Source organism: Arachis ipaensis, chromosome B8 (assembly GCF_059453495.1).
Source record: "Arachis ipaensis isolate K30076 ecotype BB chromosome B8, ASM5945349v1, whole genome shotgun sequence".
Taxonomy (NCBI): Eukaryota; Viridiplantae; Streptophyta; class Magnoliopsida; order Fabales; family Fabaceae; genus Arachis; species Arachis ipaensis.
The window spans coordinates 141,675,307-141,697,669 of NC_142443.1; the positions used below are offsets into that span (position 1 = coordinate 141,675,307).

Below are 22,363 nucleotides of genomic sequence, written 5' to 3' on the forward strand. Positions count from 1 at the left end.
CAGGTTCTTAACAGTAAGAGAGGACAAACCACCTCTGGTGGCTGGTGTCAAAGGTGAACCTCATCAGTTCCGCTACCTCCAGATCCCATCTTTGCCAACCGATCTGCCACGACATTAGCTTCTCTCAGGATAAGCTCAAAACGAATATCCCAATCCATTCTTAACTTCAAGTCAAAGATCAGTTGTATTACTTCTTTTTCAAGATGCCAGAGTAGAACTTGCCAACTAGTCACTAGCTCAAAAGCTGCTGCGCAATCTGTCTCACAGATAACAAGCTTAAGACCCGCCTCCCAAGCCCAAGCCAAACCTTTCCATATACTCCACAACTCCATCTTGATGACACTAGATCCAAAGGAATTTTCTGAGCATCCCATTACCCATTGACTGGAGCTATCGCGAATTACCCACCCAAAACCAGCACAATCATCCCCCAAGTTCACACCCCCATCACAATTTAACTTCCAAGCACCAGGTTCTGGCGGAGACCAAGACAGAGGTTTTAATCCCTGGATGCAACACACTCGATTCTGAGTTGTATATTCAAAATCTACCATGCACCTGCGAGCCTTGTATGCAATTGACCCAGCAGATCCAAAAACTCCCTGAAAATTACCCATATTTCTGTCTTGCCAAATTGACCATATTATAGCTGCAAATTTGGAACAACCTTCATTGAGGAGGCCATGCTTGAACCAATCATGCACCTCGTGAGAGTCAAAGAAACACATATCAGAAAAACCTAGAGAAACCCAAACTGATCGCACCACTTCACAATCCCGAAAACAATGAAGAATTGTCTCTGGAAGTTGATTGCAGCGTGTACATAAGGATGAGGAGGAGAGATGTCGCCGAAAACGCAGATATTGAGTTGGTACAGCATCATGAAGGCAAAGCCACACTAGGAGCCTCAACTTTTCAGGGACCCGCGCCTTCCAAAGCCAAAGCCAATTGATATTCCTATCCCAATTCAACTTATTCTGAATTAACCATAAATATCCTTGTTTAGCAGAGTAAAGAGTGTGCTCCCAACTCCAACCCAAATCACGACCAGAAGCCGAAATATGTACTAAACTAAGAATGTCTTCCCTTAAGTCCCTAGGAATAAAAGAGTAAATCCTCTCCAAATGCCAAACTCCATCACGGTAAACATCTTCAATGGTCAAAGCAGCCTCACAGATATCAAGAAATTCAACCCTCGCTCCTACTGGCCCAGAGTGCAACCAAGAGTCAAACCAGAAATTCTTAGAAAGAGCTCCCACTTCCCAAACAAACCCTTCCTTTAATACGGAAGCTGAGTGCACAATAGACTTTCATATATACGATGAAGAACCCATTGTTTTAACTGCAAATAGGTTTCTATTCTGGAGGTATTTTTGAAGCATAATCTTGACCCACAGTTTCTCTTGATTCATCAAAATTTGCCAAACTAGCTTTCCTAATAAAGAAAAATTGACCAACCGCGACTCCCACAAAGCAAGACCTCCAAACTTTTTTGGAGTCGTCAAAACTCTCCAAGATGCTAAATGAAGACCACGGTAATTATGACTACCACACCAAATGAACTTCTAGTAATCTTATCAATGTTAGAGCACACACCTGATGAAAAAAGGCTTACTTGCATCCTATAAATAGGTATAGAAGATAAAACTGATTTAGTAAGGCAAATCCGACCAGCTTTATTAAGGAAGCGACCTTTCCAAGATGCTAGCCTATTAGTAAGCTTATCAACCACATCATTAAAATCAGCTTTAGTAACTCTGCCATGCTTGAGGGGGACACCAAGGTATTTTTCCAGAGAATTAGCAAATCGGATAGAAGAAATACCAGTGAAGAGATCCTTGCGTTGTCTAGAAACATTCATAGAACAGATAGCACGAGATTTGTCAAAATTCACCTTCATACCAGATGCTCTGCAAAAGGTGGCCATAGTATCCAAAACATGAAGCACTTGAGATTTCTTCGCTTTGCAAAAAAGGATAAGGTCGTCTGCAAAAAGGAGATGGGAGACTACAGGACCTCCCCTAGACACGGTCACTGGTTTCCATCTACCAACCTCCACTTGCCTAGCAATGAGGCAACTCAACCTCTCCATACAAATAACAAATAAATAAGGAGACATTGGGTCTCCTTGCCTCAAACCCCTCTTTGGCTGAAAACCATCCAACCGGTTACCATTCCACATTAGAGAAAGGGAGGAAGACTTTACACATTTCATAATAAGAGAAATAATAGTACCTGGAAAGCCAAACATTAGGAGAGATTGCTCCAAAAACTCCCAGCTCACCCTGTCATAAGCCTTTTCTAGGTCAATTTTAAAAGCAAGAACACCTTTCTTTGATTTGGTTTTCTTCATAAAATGGAGAACTTCCTGGGCTACAATGATATTGTCTGGGGCACCCCTTCCAGGAATAAACCCTCCCTGTAGAGGGCCAATGATATCTTGTAGAAAAGGTCGTAACCTCTCCACAACCACCTTAGTTATAATCTTATATATGACATTACAGAGGCTGATAGGACGAAACTCTTTCATGCGAGATGGGTTATCAACTTTAGGAATCAGCACCACCAAAGTGTCAAACAGAGCACTATCCAGATCAAACCCAGCGAAAGCTTTCTTAACAAGTTCCCATACCTCTGTACCAACCACTTCCCAATATTCCTTGAAGAAAAAAGCCTGAAAATCATCGGCACCTGGGGCCTTAAAAGAGTTCATGCCCATAACCACCTTCCTAACCTCTTCTTTAGAAACATTTCTTGTGAGACTTTCAATAGCTTCACGAGATAAAGAAGGTAATTCCTGATCCCCCATCACATCAAGTTCTACTTGTTCCACATTACAAAAAAGATCTCTATAAAATCCAATTGCACATTCTTCGAGTTCTTGCGGATCAGTACTCCATCTTCCATCCTCCAAAAACAACCCCTGAACCTTGTTACGCTTCCTCCGCATAATGGTTTGCATACGAAAGAACTTAGTATTCCTATCTCCAAATCTGACCCAGTGCTCTCGGGATTTTTGATACCAAAACAACTCCTCTTACATAAGCAGATTACTATATTTAGCCTGTAACTCCCTTTCTTCCTGTATAAGGGATAAAGCATCAACTCTCTCCATTCTCTGTTGGATACTGGTCACACGCCTCTCCAATTCCCTCTTTCTTTTAAAAATATTCCCAAAGACATCTCGGTTAAATGCCAAAGCATCATCTCTGACCTGAGAAAGGCAACGAATAGGATTGGGTCTACCCTTGTCCCAAGCACCCCTGACCACCGACAAAAAACTTGGATGATAAGACCAAGCTACTTAAAAACGAAAAGATTTTACCCCGACTCTTCTATCATTACCTTGACATCGCACCATAATGGGACAGTGGTCAGAGTGCATCCTCGCCAAATTCTCCACATAGCCAAACTATCTTTTAAGTTTTAACATATAATATTTTAATTTATAAATATAATTTTTTAATTCTAAATAGAATATCTAAATATACAAAAATATAAAATATTTTATTTATTAAAATCAATAATTGTGTAGTAAAATTTTTATAATTTTAAAAATTCATATTAAAATAATATTCTAAATTATAACATAAAAATATAAAATAATTAAATTTTATTTTTTATTATTTGACAACTAATTAAATTATTTTATAATTTTTTTAACTAACCTTTTTTTTTAAAAAAATATTATATAATATAATTTTTATGAAAATGTAATTTATTTAAGATATTATATATAATACGTAAAAATATTGAGCTTTTTTATTTTTTCATTTTTTAAAAAACTTTTGAATTGTTTTTTTTTTTATTACAAGTTTACAACATATAAATTTTTATATTTTACTCTTTCATTTTTTTCCTCTATTTTAAAAGCCAACTCAATTCGATTTTTTAAATAATTATACTACTTAATTTGATTTGGAAGTAGTTAAATTTGTATTTTAATTATTCTGTCTAAGCGTAATTTGATAAAGATTTATTATTAGATTTCTAAATCTAATTTGTTTAAAAATTTGTCTTAAAATTGATAATAAATAAAAAATTTAAATTGAACTAAAAAATTAAATGGATCTAAAATCTAATAAGATACAAATATTTTTTTATATATTTATTAAAATATATTTAATAAATAAATAATAGATAATAAAGTCTTTAACTCTAGGTTTCAGCAAGTTAACTAGTTCAATTTTACTCATATCTTCTATATTATTAACGCACTTCATGATCATTACTATTTTCATAAACCTATCACTTATATTTTTTGTTTTGTGCAGAAAATATCAAGTTCATATTTTTCTTTGGTTAATTTTCTAACCTCCTTTTTGGGTGAGATTCTCAACCCCAGCTGATTTTCTATTTTTCTATAAGATTTATAGAATTCTAGAAAATAAATTGTTGTATAATGGGTCTCGATTATAGGTTTACAAAAACATCATTTCTTATTTTTAAATTTAGATCCAAACCCATTTTTATATGACTAAAAATGAGCTCATTTCCATGAACAATGAATACAGAAATGGGTCTTTCATTTAAACATTTAATTGTAGCAACAAAATCAAGCACTTTAAACAAAACCCAATACCCCGCCCGAACAATAGAAAAAAAAAAAAAGCAAAAATCCTTAACACTGTGCATTGCAAGTTTGCAATCACTGCTTTAAAATTTTTAATAATAATATTTTTTTTTTCTAAAATTAAGAGTGAGACTCAAACTTATAATTTTTTGATGAGTATAAAAAGATTATATCATTTTTTTATGATTAAATTATGTCATTTAAACTATAACTCATTAACTATTTACTTTAGTATGTTACTTAAAATAAGTCTATATTTTACGTGTCTATTTGTTATTGCCTATTCAATTGCCTTTTAGATCAATATGATGGTAAAAAAAAAACATTGATTTTACTAAATATGTAAACTATAAAAAATATTATTACTGTTATATTTTATTATTATTATTATTATTATTATTATTATTATTATTATCAATAAAAAAATACTAGGTAAATATCTCCGGTGTTAAGTGAGTGAGGTTGATTTTATTAATCTATTTTTAAAAGAAAATATTATAAATAGGTCTATTTACTGTCTAAATAATAAAATTATAAAAATCAAATCTATCATTTAATTGATTTATCAATTTTTTTATATATTTTTTATTATTATTCAATTAACTTTTAATTATCTTTTTTATCTTAAATCAGATCGATCTAATAGTTGATGTTTAATTAACCTAGTTAAATAAGTTGATTCAAAATTTAACCAAACAAATAAATCGATCTGATAATTAAAAAATCATGCACTTATATCTTACTGATTAACTAAATAATTATATACAAATCAAAGTTCATGTTCATGCCTTCTGAATAATTTGACCAAAATAGATACTTTCTCATCCTCTTATAATTTTCAAGGATATTATCATTGAGAAGTTATCCCTTTTGATGAAGTTACCACAAGTGTTATTTATATATTAAAACTAAATATCTTTAGCTTACATAATACAGAGAAAAAAACATGACAAAATATTTGACTAAGACTTTGCTTTCTCACCTCCTCTATTTCTAACATCCACTAAAGATATGGAATTTTAATATACAAATAACATTATTGAGCACTTCAAATTTAAAACAAAAATTCATAATTAAGATTATATTTGAAATAAAGAGTTGGAGGCTGATACTAAGAGATTGAGATTAAGAGATAAAAATTAAATTAAATTTTTGTATTGTATTTTGTATAAAATATACTGAACTGAGTTATATCTCGATATTATATTTAGTTTAAAATAAATATGGAGATTAAACTCATTGAAGTGTAGATTTAGAATTTGTAAAGTTAAATAAATATATTTGTTTTAAAAAATATTATTAAAATTTTAGTCTCTATCTTAAAAAATTTCAATTTTCTGTATCCTTACTAAAATTTTGTATCCTTACTGAAATTTTGTATCTCGAGACTACTAAATACAATATCGAATTACTAAATACAATATCGAATTTCGATCCGCCAAATTCAATCCCAATTTCTGAAAACAAACTACCTTTGATCCCTAAACCCCATCAGCAGTTGCCTGAACTTGAGAAGCATATTGCAAGTTCCAAAGGACATCTTCAATGGATGGTCTGCTCCATGACTCAGGAGAAATGCATTTGTTGGATATAGATATCACAATGGATAGAGATTCTTTAGAACAAGTTGACATCACTATTGGATCCACAATCTGTTTCCACCCATCTTGACTATTGAATGATCCCTATAAAATTATATTAGTTAACAACATTAACCCATCAATTTAATTTTTGATGCATAATAGTAGTTGAATATAGGTTTAATTATTCTGTCAATTTCTATAATTTTACTAAATTTTTAATTAGGTCTTTATACTTTTTTTTTTCTATCGAGTTCCATATCATATCAAATTTTGTAATTAAGTTCCTGTGGTGATAAAAATATTAGAATTAACGAAATATTCTATTAAACAAAACAAATATGCCTAACATTTGACTGAATATTCCCTATAGTTTAACAGAATATTCTATTAACTTTAACAGAATATTCTATTAACTTTAACGTGTTTATCAAGGTAGATATTTAGTTACAAAATCAGATATGGTATAGGAATCCAATTAAGAATAAAAAAAAAAGTATAAAGACCTAATTAAAATTTCGATGAAATTATAGGACTGACCGAGTAATTAAACCTTGAATATATTATACCCATTGGAAACATCAGTTTTTAATTTGTCATGTTAATACTGATCAAATTAGATGAAAGATAAATAATATCATATTTTAAAATTTAAACCATAAATTCTAAACTCAATAATTTTACATTTTTATTCAAGAAAGTGGATGTAAATTACTAAATTACTGATGCAACAATATATGGTTAAATGTATATTAAGTTGATGATGTATTAAAACTGAACTCATTTGAAACTTGTGTTTTTCAATGATTAGAAGACATTACAAATTCATCATGTAATTTAATCTGAAAATCTTTAATGCATACCCTTTCATGGAGCATAAGTGCTTCTCTTTTAGCAGATAGTGAAGGTCCAACAAGTGCCTCAAGTATTATGAATCCAAAGCTATAGACATCATCCTCTAACCTTTTCATTTGCCTGAAAATAACATATATGTTGGAAGAGTCATGGAAAGTTTCACAAAAATAAATAAATAAATGATTAAATACTAAGTCACATGATCTACACAAATTCTTACATTGAATCAGGACTTTCTCCATTTACCTATAAACCATAAAATAAGTCAAATCAGTGAAGATGAATCATAGACATAGAAAAAATGTTAGAATTTTACATTCTAATATCTAATTGTGATCTCATTTATTATATTTAAATATTAGTCTGAGTGATATTGTCAAATCAATTGGTAATTTGTTAGATCAATATTAGAATGAGTTTCTAATTTAAGCAATGTGAAAATTCACTTTGTATTCATCATAAATTTTATTGCACATAAATTGGAATAACTCAAGATAACTACTCACACGAAGATATATTTTTATGTAAAGATAACAGTTAAAAATTATTAAATAATATAATATGTTTGAGTAAATTATTTAACATAATATGTATTGACATCTTAATTATTATTTTTATATGAAGATATCTTTATGTAATGGGACATGGGTAACTAACATAATATTCAATTTGGTCCCTGAACTTACATGCGAGTCTCAATTTAGTCCCTGCAGTTTCAATTGTCTCTGTTTAGTCCTCGAAGTTTATAAACGTGTCTCATATTAGTCCCTGAGACCATTTTTAGTATAAAAACGTTAATAGAGCGCTGTTGTAGACTATCACATGTCACGTTAAAACTTGTAAAATGATGCAGTTTTGGTTTTGATATTTAAATAGCTCAAAAACGACATCGTATTACTTATTTTGTTAGGTAAAATTTTAATAAACACTATTTAGGATGTTGTTTTTAGATTATTTGAGTGCTAAAACCAAAACGACATCATTTTACAAAGTTTAGTGTGACATTCGACTGTCACGACAGTGTTTCGTTAACGTTTGTACGTTGAAAATTGTTTCAATGACTAACATGAGTTATGTTCACAAAATTTGGGGACTAAACAGAGACAATTGAAAATTCAGGGACTAAATTGAGGCTCGCGTGTAAGTTCAGAGACCAAATTGAGTATTATCTCTTTGAAGAATTAAAAAAGGCAAAAAGGAAAACATACCCCACAAGCATCAGTTTCTTCAGAGATAATAGACAATCCATAGTCACTCAACTTTGCCATCCAATGTTCATTAATCAATATATTATTAGTCTTAAGTCTGTTCTTAAAGAAGCCGGGTATCATTCCAGTGTGTAAGAAGTGAACAGCCTTGGCAATACTAATTAGCACCGATAATCTCTCTGACCAATCATAAATCTTTCCACCACTGTCTTCTGCACATAAATAACCAAAAAGTGTTGTCACTCATAAATTGGAAATTTTCCAACTTTCAAAGGTTCTAATTTATGAAGTATATTATTATATTCCAATGTGAGTTTCTATGTATAAGCTTAGAACAATTTTAATGAAATATTTTTGGAATATTATTTTTTATATTTTCAAAGAGTAAATTGATTTAGAATTAAAATTTGTATTAGAGTTAATTGATGATATAAAACTGTTTTACTTTAGAGAGACCATATTACTTTAATGAAAAACTAATAAAATTTTATCATTTGTATAATTATTTTGATAAAATAATATAAAATTTTAATTGAATTAATACTAAATATTTGAGTGACAAATTTTACTTTTAATTTATAATATATAGTTACATAAATACTAATGTATTATTTTGTAAAACTCAAATGACATAGTGTCCTCATGCTTCCTTAAGAAGTCGCAGATTCAAATCTTCCTATATTTAGTAAAAAAAAAAAATTAAACCTAATGCTCTATAAAAGTCTAAAAAAATACCAACTAAAGCTTGTTTAATTTTGCAAATTTAAAGTTCCAAGTAGAAAGAAGAAAAAGTAGCACATGCCATGAATAACAACAGAGAAAAAAGAAGTCATAATGCTAAATTCTCTTGCTAGTATAAGCTGGATTGAATTGCATTGAGAAATCCACTATATTGTGTACTTGTTTGGATATTATTATTATATTAATAGAAAAAGATCTTTTTTATTATTTTTTAACGTTTTAATAAATTTTTAGTAGTAAAAATAAAAATATTAAAAAAATAAAAATATTATTTTAAGAAATTATAACTTATATTTTTTTAAAAGATATTTTTAAAAAAAATATTTTTTATATAATTAATAAACAAAAAATATTTTTATATTATTGTATGCAAATATAATTAATAAATAAAAAGATTTTTTTTTTATGAAATACCAAACATAAAATATTTTTTTCTAAAAATTCACTCAAATAAATTTTATATTTAAATAAAAGGAGGATATTATTTTTTAATATTTCTTGTATAAACCCTTGCATATTATTTGTCAAAATAATGGCATTCATGTGAAAACCAGCACATTTGTCAGTATAAAAAAACATTTTTCAACTCCAAAGTTAATGATTTTAGTACATAATAATAAGGGGAAGTACTAACTAAACCAGAAGAAAAGAAGAGAATCTTTGACAACCAACATAAAATTCTAGCAAATCAAAATGACATGGATTAAATATTACTATGAAAGGAAATAAGTACACAAACAAAATTTCTCTATGAAACAAGCTATTAGTTATCATATTAAAATTATATTCTTTATATTGGTACCTGAGAGATAGGTCTGAAAGCTCCCATTTGAGACAAATTCATAAACAAGGAAGACATTTGTGTCACTTTGATCTCCAACAACACCATCAATGCAATGTCCCAAGAGAGACACTAAATGAGGGTGCCTAAGCTTTGCAAGCAAATCCAACCTGAGTTTGAAGTTCCTAATTGTGTATTTTTTTGACAAAGGCAAACACCTTATCACAACTTGTATTCCACTCTCTAATTTTCCTCTGTAAAGCTGCAACATCATAGGAACAACTTATCAATTCTATTAGCATGCATCTGCAGTTTAATTTTTATGCACTAATATTTAATTAAGTGCTGACACATAGACAAATACAATTAATTTTCATATTTATTATCTCAATAAAATTATTTTATATATAGTTCTGAAAAAGGATTTAAATAAGACCGTCTAATCGAATTGTAAACAGATGAAAAATACAAAAAAATTGGGTATAATTTAAAAAATCGACTACAAATCAATGGGTCCAACCAAATCGAAAATAACTTTTTTTTTCATACAAAAGTGTTTATTAGGTAGCGTTTGGTGGAGAGACAAAGATGGAAAGACTGAGACCGAGAGATTGAGACTAAGAGACAGAGATTGAAATAAATCTCAATATTCTGTTTGGTACAAAGTGGAAGACAGAAATTAAAACAAGAATGAAATTCTAATTTAATTTGCACAAAGGGTAAAATTGAAATTAATTATTTGAAATGAGAGTATTTTAGGTATAAAATATTATTAAAGTTTCTGTCTCCATCTCTAAAAATTTTAATTCCCTGTGTCTCTACTTTTTGGAGGTACTGAAGTACTGAAATTTTGAAGAAAGAGACAAAAATTTTAATACCAGTCTCTAAACAAAAAAACATGATATTGAGTCTCAGTCTCTCAATTTCTAACTCAGTACCTGAAAACAAATGCTATCTTAATTTACACTAACATCTATACTATATATTTAGTTGTGTCCCACTAAATTTACATTGTCAAATGTCAATGTATTCTGAAAAAAAAAAAATAATAAAACTCTTTTTTTTAAAAATTATTTTTATTATGGTCTAATTACTTAGAGAAGAAGTTGAAAGTTAATCCCTTAAAATAAAAATTAAAAACAAAAGTTAAAAAGAGTAGTGTTCTAACCTTCCCATATAAATTTTCACCCATAAAATTAGGGTTGTCAAAGTTATTTGTAGCTTCCTTCAACTCTTCCAAAGAATATGACCTACACAAGGGAAGGCCTTCTCTGCCAAACTTTGCAGCTTCAGAAACATACCCTGAAATTTTAGTAACAAACAATAAAATTAAAATCTTTAGAATAACATTAGTAACAACAATGTTCATATGTATCATTTTGATGAATGAAAAGAAGTTAACACTCACGTGCAATTGTCTTCGTGTGAAGTTTATAGTTAAGAGTCGTTAAATAATACACGAAAACAACTGTACGTAAGTTTCTAGAATGAAAAGAATACCTACTTGCATTTGTCACAATTTCAGATGACAAACTTGCTGAGTAGCTATCTTGAACTGATTTATGCAATAGGTGCTGTTCTGATACCCCTTTTGAATAATACCTTTTACAAACTATAACAATGCACAAAACAAAAACCATAACCATAACAAGAATTCCAACAATTACACCAACAACAAATAATGCTCCAACTTTATGTGATTCCTTCTTCAATTGAGGAACTTCTTTGCAATATGACAATGCATGTTGATGCTGAAAATTCCCAGACAAACAATTTCCATCACTCTTAACAACTCTATCATTTTCGGGTCCGGTTCGGATCAGGCAATCAGGCAAGCCCCCCATTAGCCTGTTATTCGAGACGTCGACGAATCGAAGTCGAATGCTACATCTTAGATTGTTCTTTGTGGTTCCACTCAACATGTTTGATGAAATGTTCAAGAGACTTATGTTTGGCAAGTTGAAAATTTCAGCAGGAACAGTTCCTATGAGTGAATTGGATGAAACATCAAGCATTTGAAGCATACTTAGTTTACCATATTGCTTTGGAATTTCACCTGAGAATGAGTTCCTGCTTAGGAAAAGATTCTTCAATCCTTTTGGCATTGGAGGAAGTGTTGAATCCAAGTTGTTCCAACTCAAATCCAAGTGTTCCAAGTTGCTCAAACCATTGAAATCTTGCAATCCACCAGAAATATTGTTGTTTGAAATATCAATCTCATTGAGGGTGTTGATGCCAAGAATTGAATTTGGAAAATGACCCTTCAACTTGTTGTTCTTCAAACTGAGATATGATAAATTACTTGATGAGTTGAAGAACAAGGTTGGAATAGTACCATTGAAGAAGTTATCACCCAAATTAAGAGTTTTGAGATTCACCATTGTTGAAATCTTTGGAGGGATTGATCCATAGAGAAAATTGGAACTCAAATCCAAGTGTTGAAGATCATAAAGCCTATGAATCCTATCAGGTAATGGACCCCAAATTCCCAAAGAAACAAGCTTCAGAACTCTAAGGTTAGTTAACCTTGCTAAAGTAGCAACAAAAGAATCCATTGAAAACCCTTGTGAAAGTGTTTGATCTTGAATTGCATAACCATCAAATCCTTCATGTTCTTCTCTAAATTTGCTTTGTGTCTTGTCACCAATAATCAGAAGTTCAGTGACAAAGTTCTCATTGCATGAAACATTCACTTGTTGTGTTGAAGAACAAAGATTTGTCCAACGATCTTTCCAAATATCCAATGGCTTTGGATATTCTAAGTGCTTTTTCAGTTGAAGAAGCACAAGTGTTTGAGAAGATTGTAACTGCTGAGCATTGCAATTAACAACATGAAAGACACACCAAACTGAACATAACAGCACAAGAACCAAGTCTTGGAAGGACCCCATTGACAAAAATTCTGTCTTCAAGTGGCTTCAAGGAGGAACAAAACAACTAGCATATATGAAGAAAAGAATCCAATGGAAAATCAGAACTTGTCCTTAAATCTTAATTTGCCATTAAGATGATACCTGAAACCTTGAAACCAATGTCAGAAAAAAAGAAAAATAAATGGGGTGTGAGTATATGACTACATCATAGCTTAAAAGCCCCCTTAAAAACTATATCTATATAGAAACATTAAAAGTACAATTGAAAATTTTGTGAAGAAAAAAGTGAAAATAGTAAAAATAATAAAATTTTATTTTATTTTTTTTATTTTTTGTTTTTATTTTTTTTCAAAATTCATAAAATAAAAAATATTAAAAATAAAAAATAATATAAACCAAACACATCCTAAATAGTTGGTTAGTATTTTTATATTCTATTTTTATTTTTCATATTTTTTAAATTTTATAAAAAATAAAAGATAAAAATAAAAATGCAAATTAGGTGCATTCTAATATTTATTTATTTATTTTATGAGACACAAATTTTAAAAAGACATATTAATACATAAATATATAAAATATACGTATTTAATATCAATTATTAATATGTATATTAAAAATTAACAATTAAATCAGTCATTAATATATAACATATATTTATACACAATTGTATAATAATTAATTTAAGTAATTAATTTTTTATAATACATAACATTTTTTATTTAATATTTTGCAAAAAAAATAGAACATATATTAAACATGAAACAGATTTTTATTATACTTTTATCTTTTCAAAAGAGTTAAGAGAAATACTATTTCTCATCTTCTGCAGAAGTGGTAGTTGTGGAAGCATTAATACAAAGACTGAAAACAAAGATTGAAAAAACCTGCTTTTAATAATGAAGAAAAAGAAGATACACACCTATATATATATATATATATATATTGGAAAATTTTTAAGTGTGCCGTTAAGATCAACGATTAAAAATCACTGATATATCGATATGATTGTACATTTGAAAATCTTTCATATATATATATATATATATATATATATATATATATATATGTGCAAATTGCAAACTTATCTCTCTGTTTCTGGATATCTGATATTCTGATTAATTAAATAACTATACAACCAATAACAAAACAAATGAAAGAAGAAGGAGAAGTATAGTAGCAACATATATTAGTATTTTTGCACAGAATCCAAAGATATGAAAGGTGGGGTACCTGAAATTTAATGCATTTACTCCTTCCACATGCTGCTATATGCAATTATGCACTTTCTTCAAATGGGGTTGGTCCTGGTTTTCTTCTGAAAATGCAAAAAAGAAAACGTGAGGAAATAATTGAAACACTGTTGAAGAATTATGAACCAACTACCAACTATATGTGTGAATATAATGTTGTGTATAAAAACCTGTTCTTTTTTTTTTCCCCTATTTCTTTGGATGCTTTTAATCTTGAAGATGCAACTATTTTGAAGGGTGTTCTTCACTGGTTAAGTGAAGAAAAATGGATATTGGTGAAAAGTGAAAGCATAAGATTTTTGGTTAAGACTTGAGACTAGTTGTTCATCATTTAACCAAAGTTGTTAAGAACTTTTTTGAGTTTGAGCCAAGGAAATGAAACAAGGGGTGATGAATTGATGGGCCATGCATTTATTCATATTGTAATAGTATAATATTTATGGTATGAATATAATAAGCAATAACATTCATAGGGGTACCATATACGGTGGGGCCCACAATCATTGTTAGGGTATGTGTCTATATCAATGGTTGATTTTTATTTTTATTTTTATCACTTTGCTCATCTATGTTCAAGAATTACACTTTTTGTTTTTGATATTGGAGTAATAATAGTATTTTTGTTTAAATGTGGATTGATGGAGTGTTATTTTTAAACGGAAAATTGTTTAATTAGAAATAGAAATTGAACCGTCTAATTTATAAGAAGTATAAAAGTCAGATCATCTGATTTGTGAGGTATAAAAATCAGACCGAGAGATTTTTGTAAAAAAAAATTTAAAAATTTGAGGTATAGAAATTAAAACTTTTGATTTGTGTGTCTTTCACATTTTTAAAAAATACTAAAAATTACACTATTAAAGTATATTACTATTTTTACTTCTATAAAAAAAAAGAGTCCAAGAATTAACGGACTTTAAAAAAAATTAACTCTTTTTGGATGGTTTATTTGTGTTTTTAGCAAATGATAAAAGCTTCGTAATATAAACAAATGAGTTTAATTTTGATATATTAACCGTGTTACACAATTGTATAATTGAATGATTATTTATGTAGTCAATGTAAAAAATAATTATTTTTATTAATATAATATTATATAATTAAATATACGTATAAAATTATTTTACTATATCAAAATTAAATTCTAAATAAATTTAGTATTTTTTCCCCTAAGTTTAGTGTCTCTTTAGATTATTACGAAAGAAAACTTTTTTTTTTTTTTAAATTATGTATAACTAAATTACTTTTCCAATTTATATTATCTCTAAAAATGAAATCTATGGTTTCCTTCAAGCTTATGAGAATATGAGGTATATTTGTCCCTAATTGGTTAGTCTTTGATTATATAAGAAATACATATATTTTTATTTTTTCTACCTTGTACAAATGACATTAAGATTTTATTTTTAATTGAAATTTTTTTTTATCGATTCTCATCTTGGATATAGGACGAAAAAAACCCATAAGGACCTACCTGGTGTCTATAGTGAACAATAATGTCAGTTCCCTTGCCAGTACTATCCAATTTTAACTAGAGATAATAATTTTCAACATGATCTCATTTTTTTATCCAAAAAAAAAAAAAAAACTTAGTATTTGAGACAAAGATGAACAATTACTTTTTTTTCCTAATATTTTCCAGCCTGATAGATATGTCTTGTAGCTAAATTCTATTTAAAAATATGCAACTAATTGATAAGTTGTTACATATATAATGTAAAATCTAAATCATCAACACTTAATTTAGTAGATGAGTGCACCAATAATTCAACCAAAAAAGTTTGTTGAAGAATTACTAATTTACTACTCTAACAATAAAAAAAATACAAGCATTATCCATTCTTAATTAAGCCTAGGGGTAATTGCCCTAGTTACAAATATTATTTGTCTACTCAAGATTCAAGTAGCGGGGAAAAAAAAAACAACTAATATTTTTACTCGCAATTTTTCTCTTTTTTTTTTGTGTATATTATTTTACAATTTCCATTGCATGCAAGTTATTATTGTTTATTGATAACTGATAACAACATATGTGCAAGTGTGCAACAATATCTTGACAGGCTGTATTCTATATATTATGAAAGGCACAAGATGCCTGTTTGCATATATAGCCCTTTGTGCACCATCTTCAGATATATGATTATTTTATCTTGTATGAACTCTATAATAATAATTTCAGGGAAATATTTTTATATTCAAAAAGCTATTAGATCTATTTGGAGGAAAAGAAATGATATTTTTTTGTATTACAGTATTTTTTTTGTAAAATCAAAAATTAAAAAGATTATGATTTATTTTTATTTTTATCTTATAAGATTTAGTAATCGAATTATGTATCTCTTCTTAAATTATAGTTTAACATAAAATTTATCTATATTTTTTTATTTAGTTTCAGATTTAACGTGTAATCTACAATTTATAAATACTGTTTGACTATTTTTTTGAACGATAGTTTTTTTCCATAATAATAATAATAATAATAATAATAATTAGAATCAATTAGAATTATTTAGTATATCTGAATATTTATTATAGAATATTACGTTTTTATTATTACGAATCTCTTAGCCTCTATAAATACTCTTTTATATTGTATTATTCCAAACAACTTGAATAGACAACTTGATTACACTCAATAATACACAAATCATTCCTCCTTGAAGATAATAGGTTGTTTTCCTTGCGATGAAATCATCGTAGTTTTTGCACTTTTTTTTTTGTGCCATTTTTTCTTACCTTTTGTTACTCCACCGACTAGCCTGTTTTCTCTGTCTTGTGTTTTTTCGAGTCGAATGATCAAACACCATTGTCATCTGCTGCTTACCCATTCTCATGAAGAAATCATATAGTTTTTGCTCTCTTTCGACAGTTCCGTCTGCGTTCTCTCGTGGCAATTCTGTCTACGTTCTCTCGTGGCAGTTCCATCTGCGTTCTCTCGTGACAGTTCGGTTTGCGTTTCGTCTGTGTTTCCTTGTGACAGTTCCGTCTGGGTTTCTTTTTGGCAGTTTCGTCTGCACTTCCTTCGATAGCCGCAGTTCAGTCTGCGCTTCCTTCAGATAAGCGGCAGTTCCGTCTGCGCTTCCTTCAGACATGCGGCAATTCAGTCTTCGCTTCCTTCAGACTAAGCGGCAGTCTGTCTGCGCTTCCTTCAGACTAGCGGCAGTTCCATCTGCGCTTCCTTTTGGCAGTTCCGTCTGCATCCGTTTTCTCAGTTTATGCAGTTTTTTTTTCTTTATTTCGTTGTTTTAAATAAGTTTCATCACTTGAGTTTTAGGGGGATGTTAGAATATAATTATGATCAATTAGAATTATTTAATATATCTGAATATTTATTATAGAATATTATGTCTTTATTATTACGAATCTCTTAGCCTCTATAAATACTCTTCTATATTGTCCAGACAACTTAATTACACTCAATAATACACAAATTCTTCCTCCAATTTAGTCTCTTATTTCTAACAAATAATAATAATAATAATAATAATTTCTTGATGCCTTTTCCCAAATTAGTATTTGTAGCAATTATGGAGCATCATGTGTATAAGTTTATTTATTTCACTGAATTACCTTCTTGTTGTACTTGGAATTTTTAAACATAAATAATAAATATTTGAAAATAATGCAATATTTTTTCAAATAGAGGTAAATAAAATCAGCTTATCAATGAAAGTTGATCAAAGTGGCAGAAATTAAAGCGAGTTTAGATATATTTATTCTCTACGATCTAAATATAAAAAAGCATTGAGAATGGAAGAAGATTATTTATCATCACTTAATTAACCAATTATTTGTGCATTATATTATTGCATGGATGGAAAGAATTAATCCAATATAGTTTAATTTATTTCTTCATAGAAATACTTTAGAAAAATTTTTAAGTGTGTTGTCGTACCGGTGTTTCAGTGATTTTTAACTGTTAATCTTAATTATATAAAATATATATAATATATATAATTATTATATAATTAAGATCAACGGTTAAAAATCACTTATATACCGATATGACGATACACTTAAAAATCTTCCAATACTTTATAGTTTATACTCATCAATAATAATACTTTGTGACAATACCTACAAACTATTCCAAAAGAAAAAGACAAAAATACAAGAAAGAAGAATATCAGTGGCGCTTACTTATATTGACTTGGTAAGATATATAATAATTTTTGGATTAATTTCTTTTAAAGTAAGAATATTAGTAAAATAAAAAAAAAGTAAATATCTAATTACTTTTTGAACTAAAATAATAATATTCTCATATAATAAAAATTATAAATTTAATAATAATTAAACTTTTAGTTTATCACTTTATACCTATCTTTTCATTTTAAATAATCTGTTTCGGATAGTCCCATTCCAATGTTGCATGAGTGATGATCTTTTAAACGTGATAGAGACTTATAAACTTTACAACTTTTTTTTTTCTTTAAATGTTATTGCCATCCTTTTTTAAAAACTAAAGTGCTGGCGCACTAGACACATACATGAACATTCAAGGAAGCCACCTGAGTAAAATTTAAATCCGATTTTAACTTTCATTTTCACATTACCATTTTATTAGCATGTCATGCTCTCATCATCATATACAAACTAGGATTATTTAAAATAAATAATTTAATTATTTTAATTATCAAAATAAATAATTTGTAATATATTTATTAATTTACACCACATTTATTTATCTCGTTTATACTGTAAACGAGATGCATAAAAAATTATTTTGTTTATAATGTAAACAAGATACGTATAAAATTATCTTGTTTACAATATAAACGAGATAAATAAATGTGATGTATATTGGTAAATACACTACAAATTATTTATTTTAGTAATTAAAATAATTAAATTATTTATTTAAAAAAAAACCTACAAACTATAGTTCTAAAAATAAGATCGAAATGTCCAGCTCAATTAGATTTATCAAAAATCAATTACTAAATTAATTTTGTTCAAATAAAAAATCAATTTAAAGTATACCAATCAAAAAATTAGAAAATTGATCAAAAAATTGATTAACTAGTTAAACTAATATAATTTTTTAGCAGTTAACTAATTTAAAATAATAAAATATAAAAAATTATTTTAAAAAAATATATATTATTTTATTATATATAATTTAACTCCCATTTAACTTCAATTAAACTTTTAACTCTTTAAATTTTATTTGACCAATTCAATTTTCAAAACCTTAATTCAAAACAAATTTGAGAAACAACACAAACCAAAACTATGCAAGACTAATTGTGTATAATTCTTTACTATTAATTAAAGAAATAAAATTCAAATATGACATTCTTTAAAAAAAGTTACTAATAAGAAATTACATATGACTAAATCATATAAAAAAAATTCACATTAAACGAATTATCCTAAAGATTAATAACATAAAGATTAGCTTTGGTGAACAAAAAATGCTAACCGAGGGTGTTCTCATCAAAGTAACTTTCTCAAAAAGATTGCTTTATTCTTTTCTTAATAAGAACCATTAATATTGTAAAGCATAAGAAATTAAGAATCAGTTAAAAACTTAAAACAAAGGTAAAAGGGTTACAATAGAAACTACTGAATAGTTGTGATATTATCCTTAATTTAAGCTCAATGGAGTATATTACGAGGAGTATTAGGAGCCAGCAGATTTTATAATTTGTAATTATTAATCAATTACTATTAATATTTTTAATAATATAAAATTATATTTAATAATATAAAATTATTTTTTTTATTAATTAAATATTAGTCAAATTTTAACAAAAATACTGGTTCTAAACTTTTTCATATTATATATATATAAGATTTTTTTCAATAATAAAATAAAAAAATTCATATTTTTTCAACACATGACTTTTGGATTTTAATTTTCAAAACACATGAGTTTGTTGGGAGTTAGGCGAATTTGCCAATTTTTATAGAGTTCGTTGGAGTTCGACAAACTTGCTTAAATAAAAAAAAAATCGTATTTTAAAAATTAAAGTCTAAAAATTATGTTTGGAGAAATATAATTTTTTTTATTTTATTATTAAAAAAATTCCTATATATATAAAGCATAATGCATAGCTTAGGAAACCCCACACTCTCTCTGTCTCAGAGACCTTTCCTAGCTCAATAATTGCTCAATAGTCCATTTACCAAAGAAGGTTTTATTTGATTGCTGTCCACACATTTTCCTTCTTCATCCACGTTGATTTTATTCATTTTATGAAATTATTAAACAAATTTAATCTAATATAGAATATAAAATATAAATGTGGATAAAATTGATAATGTTATTATGTCGTTTTGATTTGATATGCTCATTTGAAATTGGTTTAGTTACCTCTATAATTTTATTAAATTTTTAAATTAAGTCTCTATATTTTATTTTTTAATTGAATTTTTATATTATTTTTTGAAAATCTTAGTCTATAGACTACAAAAATATATGTATTTCTGAGTGAGTTCTAATCAAAGTATTTTTATTAAAAGACTTTTAATTTCTGACAATATTTTTATAGCACATAAATGTATGTGCTATCTAAAAATTAAAAAGATATAATTTTGAGTCTGAATTGTCTATTAAATTAGACATAAATAAAACATATAACATAGTTAAATGGAGGTTTTTTTATGGTTCATTATGGGCAAACTTGATTTTGGAACAAGGTGGATTGACTACATTAATGAATTTGTATCAACGGTTTCTTGTTCTATTATTGTGGAAGGGCAATTCTTTGGCTATTTAAGCCAGAAAGAGGTATCCGGTAGGATGACCTTCTTTTCTCTCTATCTTTTTTTATTCTATGCAGAAGGACTCTCTTTTTTGCTACACAAAGTAGAACAAAACAGACAGGTTCTAGGTATTCAGGTTAATTAATGGTGTGTTACTATAAATCTCTTATTATTTGCGGATGATTCCATTCTTTTCTATAAAATTTAAGAGGATAACTGTGATAGTATTCTTAACTTGCTAAACTCGTATAAAGAATTTAGTGATCAACAGATCAATTTGGATAAATTAGCGGTATTCTTAAGTAATAACACTCTTCCCCATTCGAGTTCATGTGGCAAACAAATTAAATATCCACCATATTGGAGTTCAAGACAAATATTTGGGACTTCTTTCTTTTATTCATAAGTCTAAAAGATAAATTTTTAGTGAAATTAAGGAGAAAGTAAGAAAGAAGATTCATGGATGGCACCGAAATTTATTATCAACAAGAGGTAAGCAGGTCTTATTAAAAGCAGTTGGTGAGGTAGTGCCAATTCATACACTCTTTTGTTTTAAATTACCGGATACTTTACTATTTGAAATTCACAATATTTTGACAAATTTTTGGTGGGATCAAAGAGGTAACGAAAGGCGTATGATTTGGATCAGTTAGAACCAAATGACACGGCCAAAAAAGGAGGGAGGTCTTGGTTTTCAAGATCTTAGAGCCCAAAACTTAACTTTACTAGGCAAGCAGTTCTACCCTAGTTCAGATATATAGGGAGAAGTACTATAGATATGATAATTCAATGAATGCTGAATCAGAAAACTCACCTTCGTGAAAATGGCGGAGTATGTTGGAGGGCAGAAAGGTTATTGAGAAAGACCTCAATTGAAAAGTAGGTTCCAATTCTACAATTCGAATAATTTCTAACCCGTGGTTATCTCCTCTATATCCAATTAGCATTGCTTCTGATTCTAACCCTGGTCAGCACATATGGGTTAGGGACTTACTGACAGAAAATAGAGAATGAAAATAAGACATATTAAATGAAGTTTTTTCCACCTGAAATTAAAAGCAGAATCCAATCAATTAAGCCAGGAGAAGGGGAAGATGTTCTGCAATGGTCCCTCAACAAATCCAAATCATAGATTTTTTTATTCAAAGCCAAAAATAGATCTTGGAGAGAATCTAAGTACCTCAGTTTGGAAAGATCTCTAGAAGAGAAGACTTCCTCACAAAGTCCAAATTTTTATTTGAAAATGCCTTCACGAACGGATACTGGTATTATCTCTTCTTCACCGGCGATTCCCTTTCGCAAATCCCAACTGTCCGAGATGTCAAATGGAAGAAGAAACCATTAATCACTGCCTTACCCAATGTCCTAGATCGAGGATCTTTTGAGAGCATAGTCCTTTCAACGCAAGCATTATCAACCACAACTTTACAAGCTTCCGTCAATGGTGGGAAGTGTCACTGTCAGCATTGCAAGGTAGATATGGAGGTAGGAGAAAGATAGAACTTTTAGCTTGTCTTTATTGAAATGTTTAGAAGACAAGAAATAAACTAATCTTCGAGAGAAAACTCAAATCCAATGAAAATTTACACTTTTTTGTTGAAATTAATTGGAGAAGAACTAAGTTCATCCGTCAATTCTTTTTGACTCACTTTCTACTTTACTTTTCTTATTCTCTCTTTTCTTTATTACATTTTATCTTTCAATAGTATTGTCAATGTATTGAGGTAATTTAGTATTTATTGGGAGAATCTCATCTTCTTTTTCTATTGTTCTATAATTTGGATAAAT

At 28.5% G+C, this 22,363-nt stretch overlaps 1 protein-coding gene across 3 annotated transcripts; it reads right to left on the reverse strand.

Moving 5' to 3' along the window:
• Positions 1-5,853: 5,853 nt before the first annotated feature.
• LOC107613773 (putative inactive leucine-rich repeat receptor-like protein kinase At3g03770) lies at positions 5,854-22,105 on the reverse strand. 3 transcript variants are annotated; one of them, XM_088495237.1, is made up of 10 exons: positions 21,756-22,105; positions 21,390-21,539; positions 13,845-13,929; positions 11,243-12,675; positions 10,907-11,040; positions 9,760-10,000; positions 8,217-8,428; positions 7,229-7,254; positions 7,017-7,128; positions 5,854-6,258 (listed from the first exon to the last, which is right to left on the reverse strand). In XM_088495237.1, the coding sequence occupies exons 4-10, from the start codon at positions 12,627-12,629 to the stop codon at positions 6,055-6,057; spliced, it is 2,316 nt and encodes a 771-aa protein (XP_088351363.1). In that variant the 5' UTR covers positions 12,630-12,675; positions 13,845-13,929; positions 21,390-21,539; positions 21,756-22,105; the 3' UTR covers positions 5,854-6,054. The 3 variants fall into 3 exon arrangements, with proteins under 3 accessions (XP_088351363.1, XP_088351362.1, XP_020965878.1); XM_088495236.1 differs by lacking the exons at positions 21,390-21,539; positions 21,756-22,105 and adding an exon at positions 14,035-14,187 and having other exon boundaries at positions 11,243-12,752; XM_021110219.2 differs by lacking the exons at positions 13,845-13,929; positions 21,390-21,539; positions 21,756-22,105 and having other exon boundaries at positions 11,243-12,771.
• Positions 22,106-22,363: the final 258 nt, after the last annotated feature.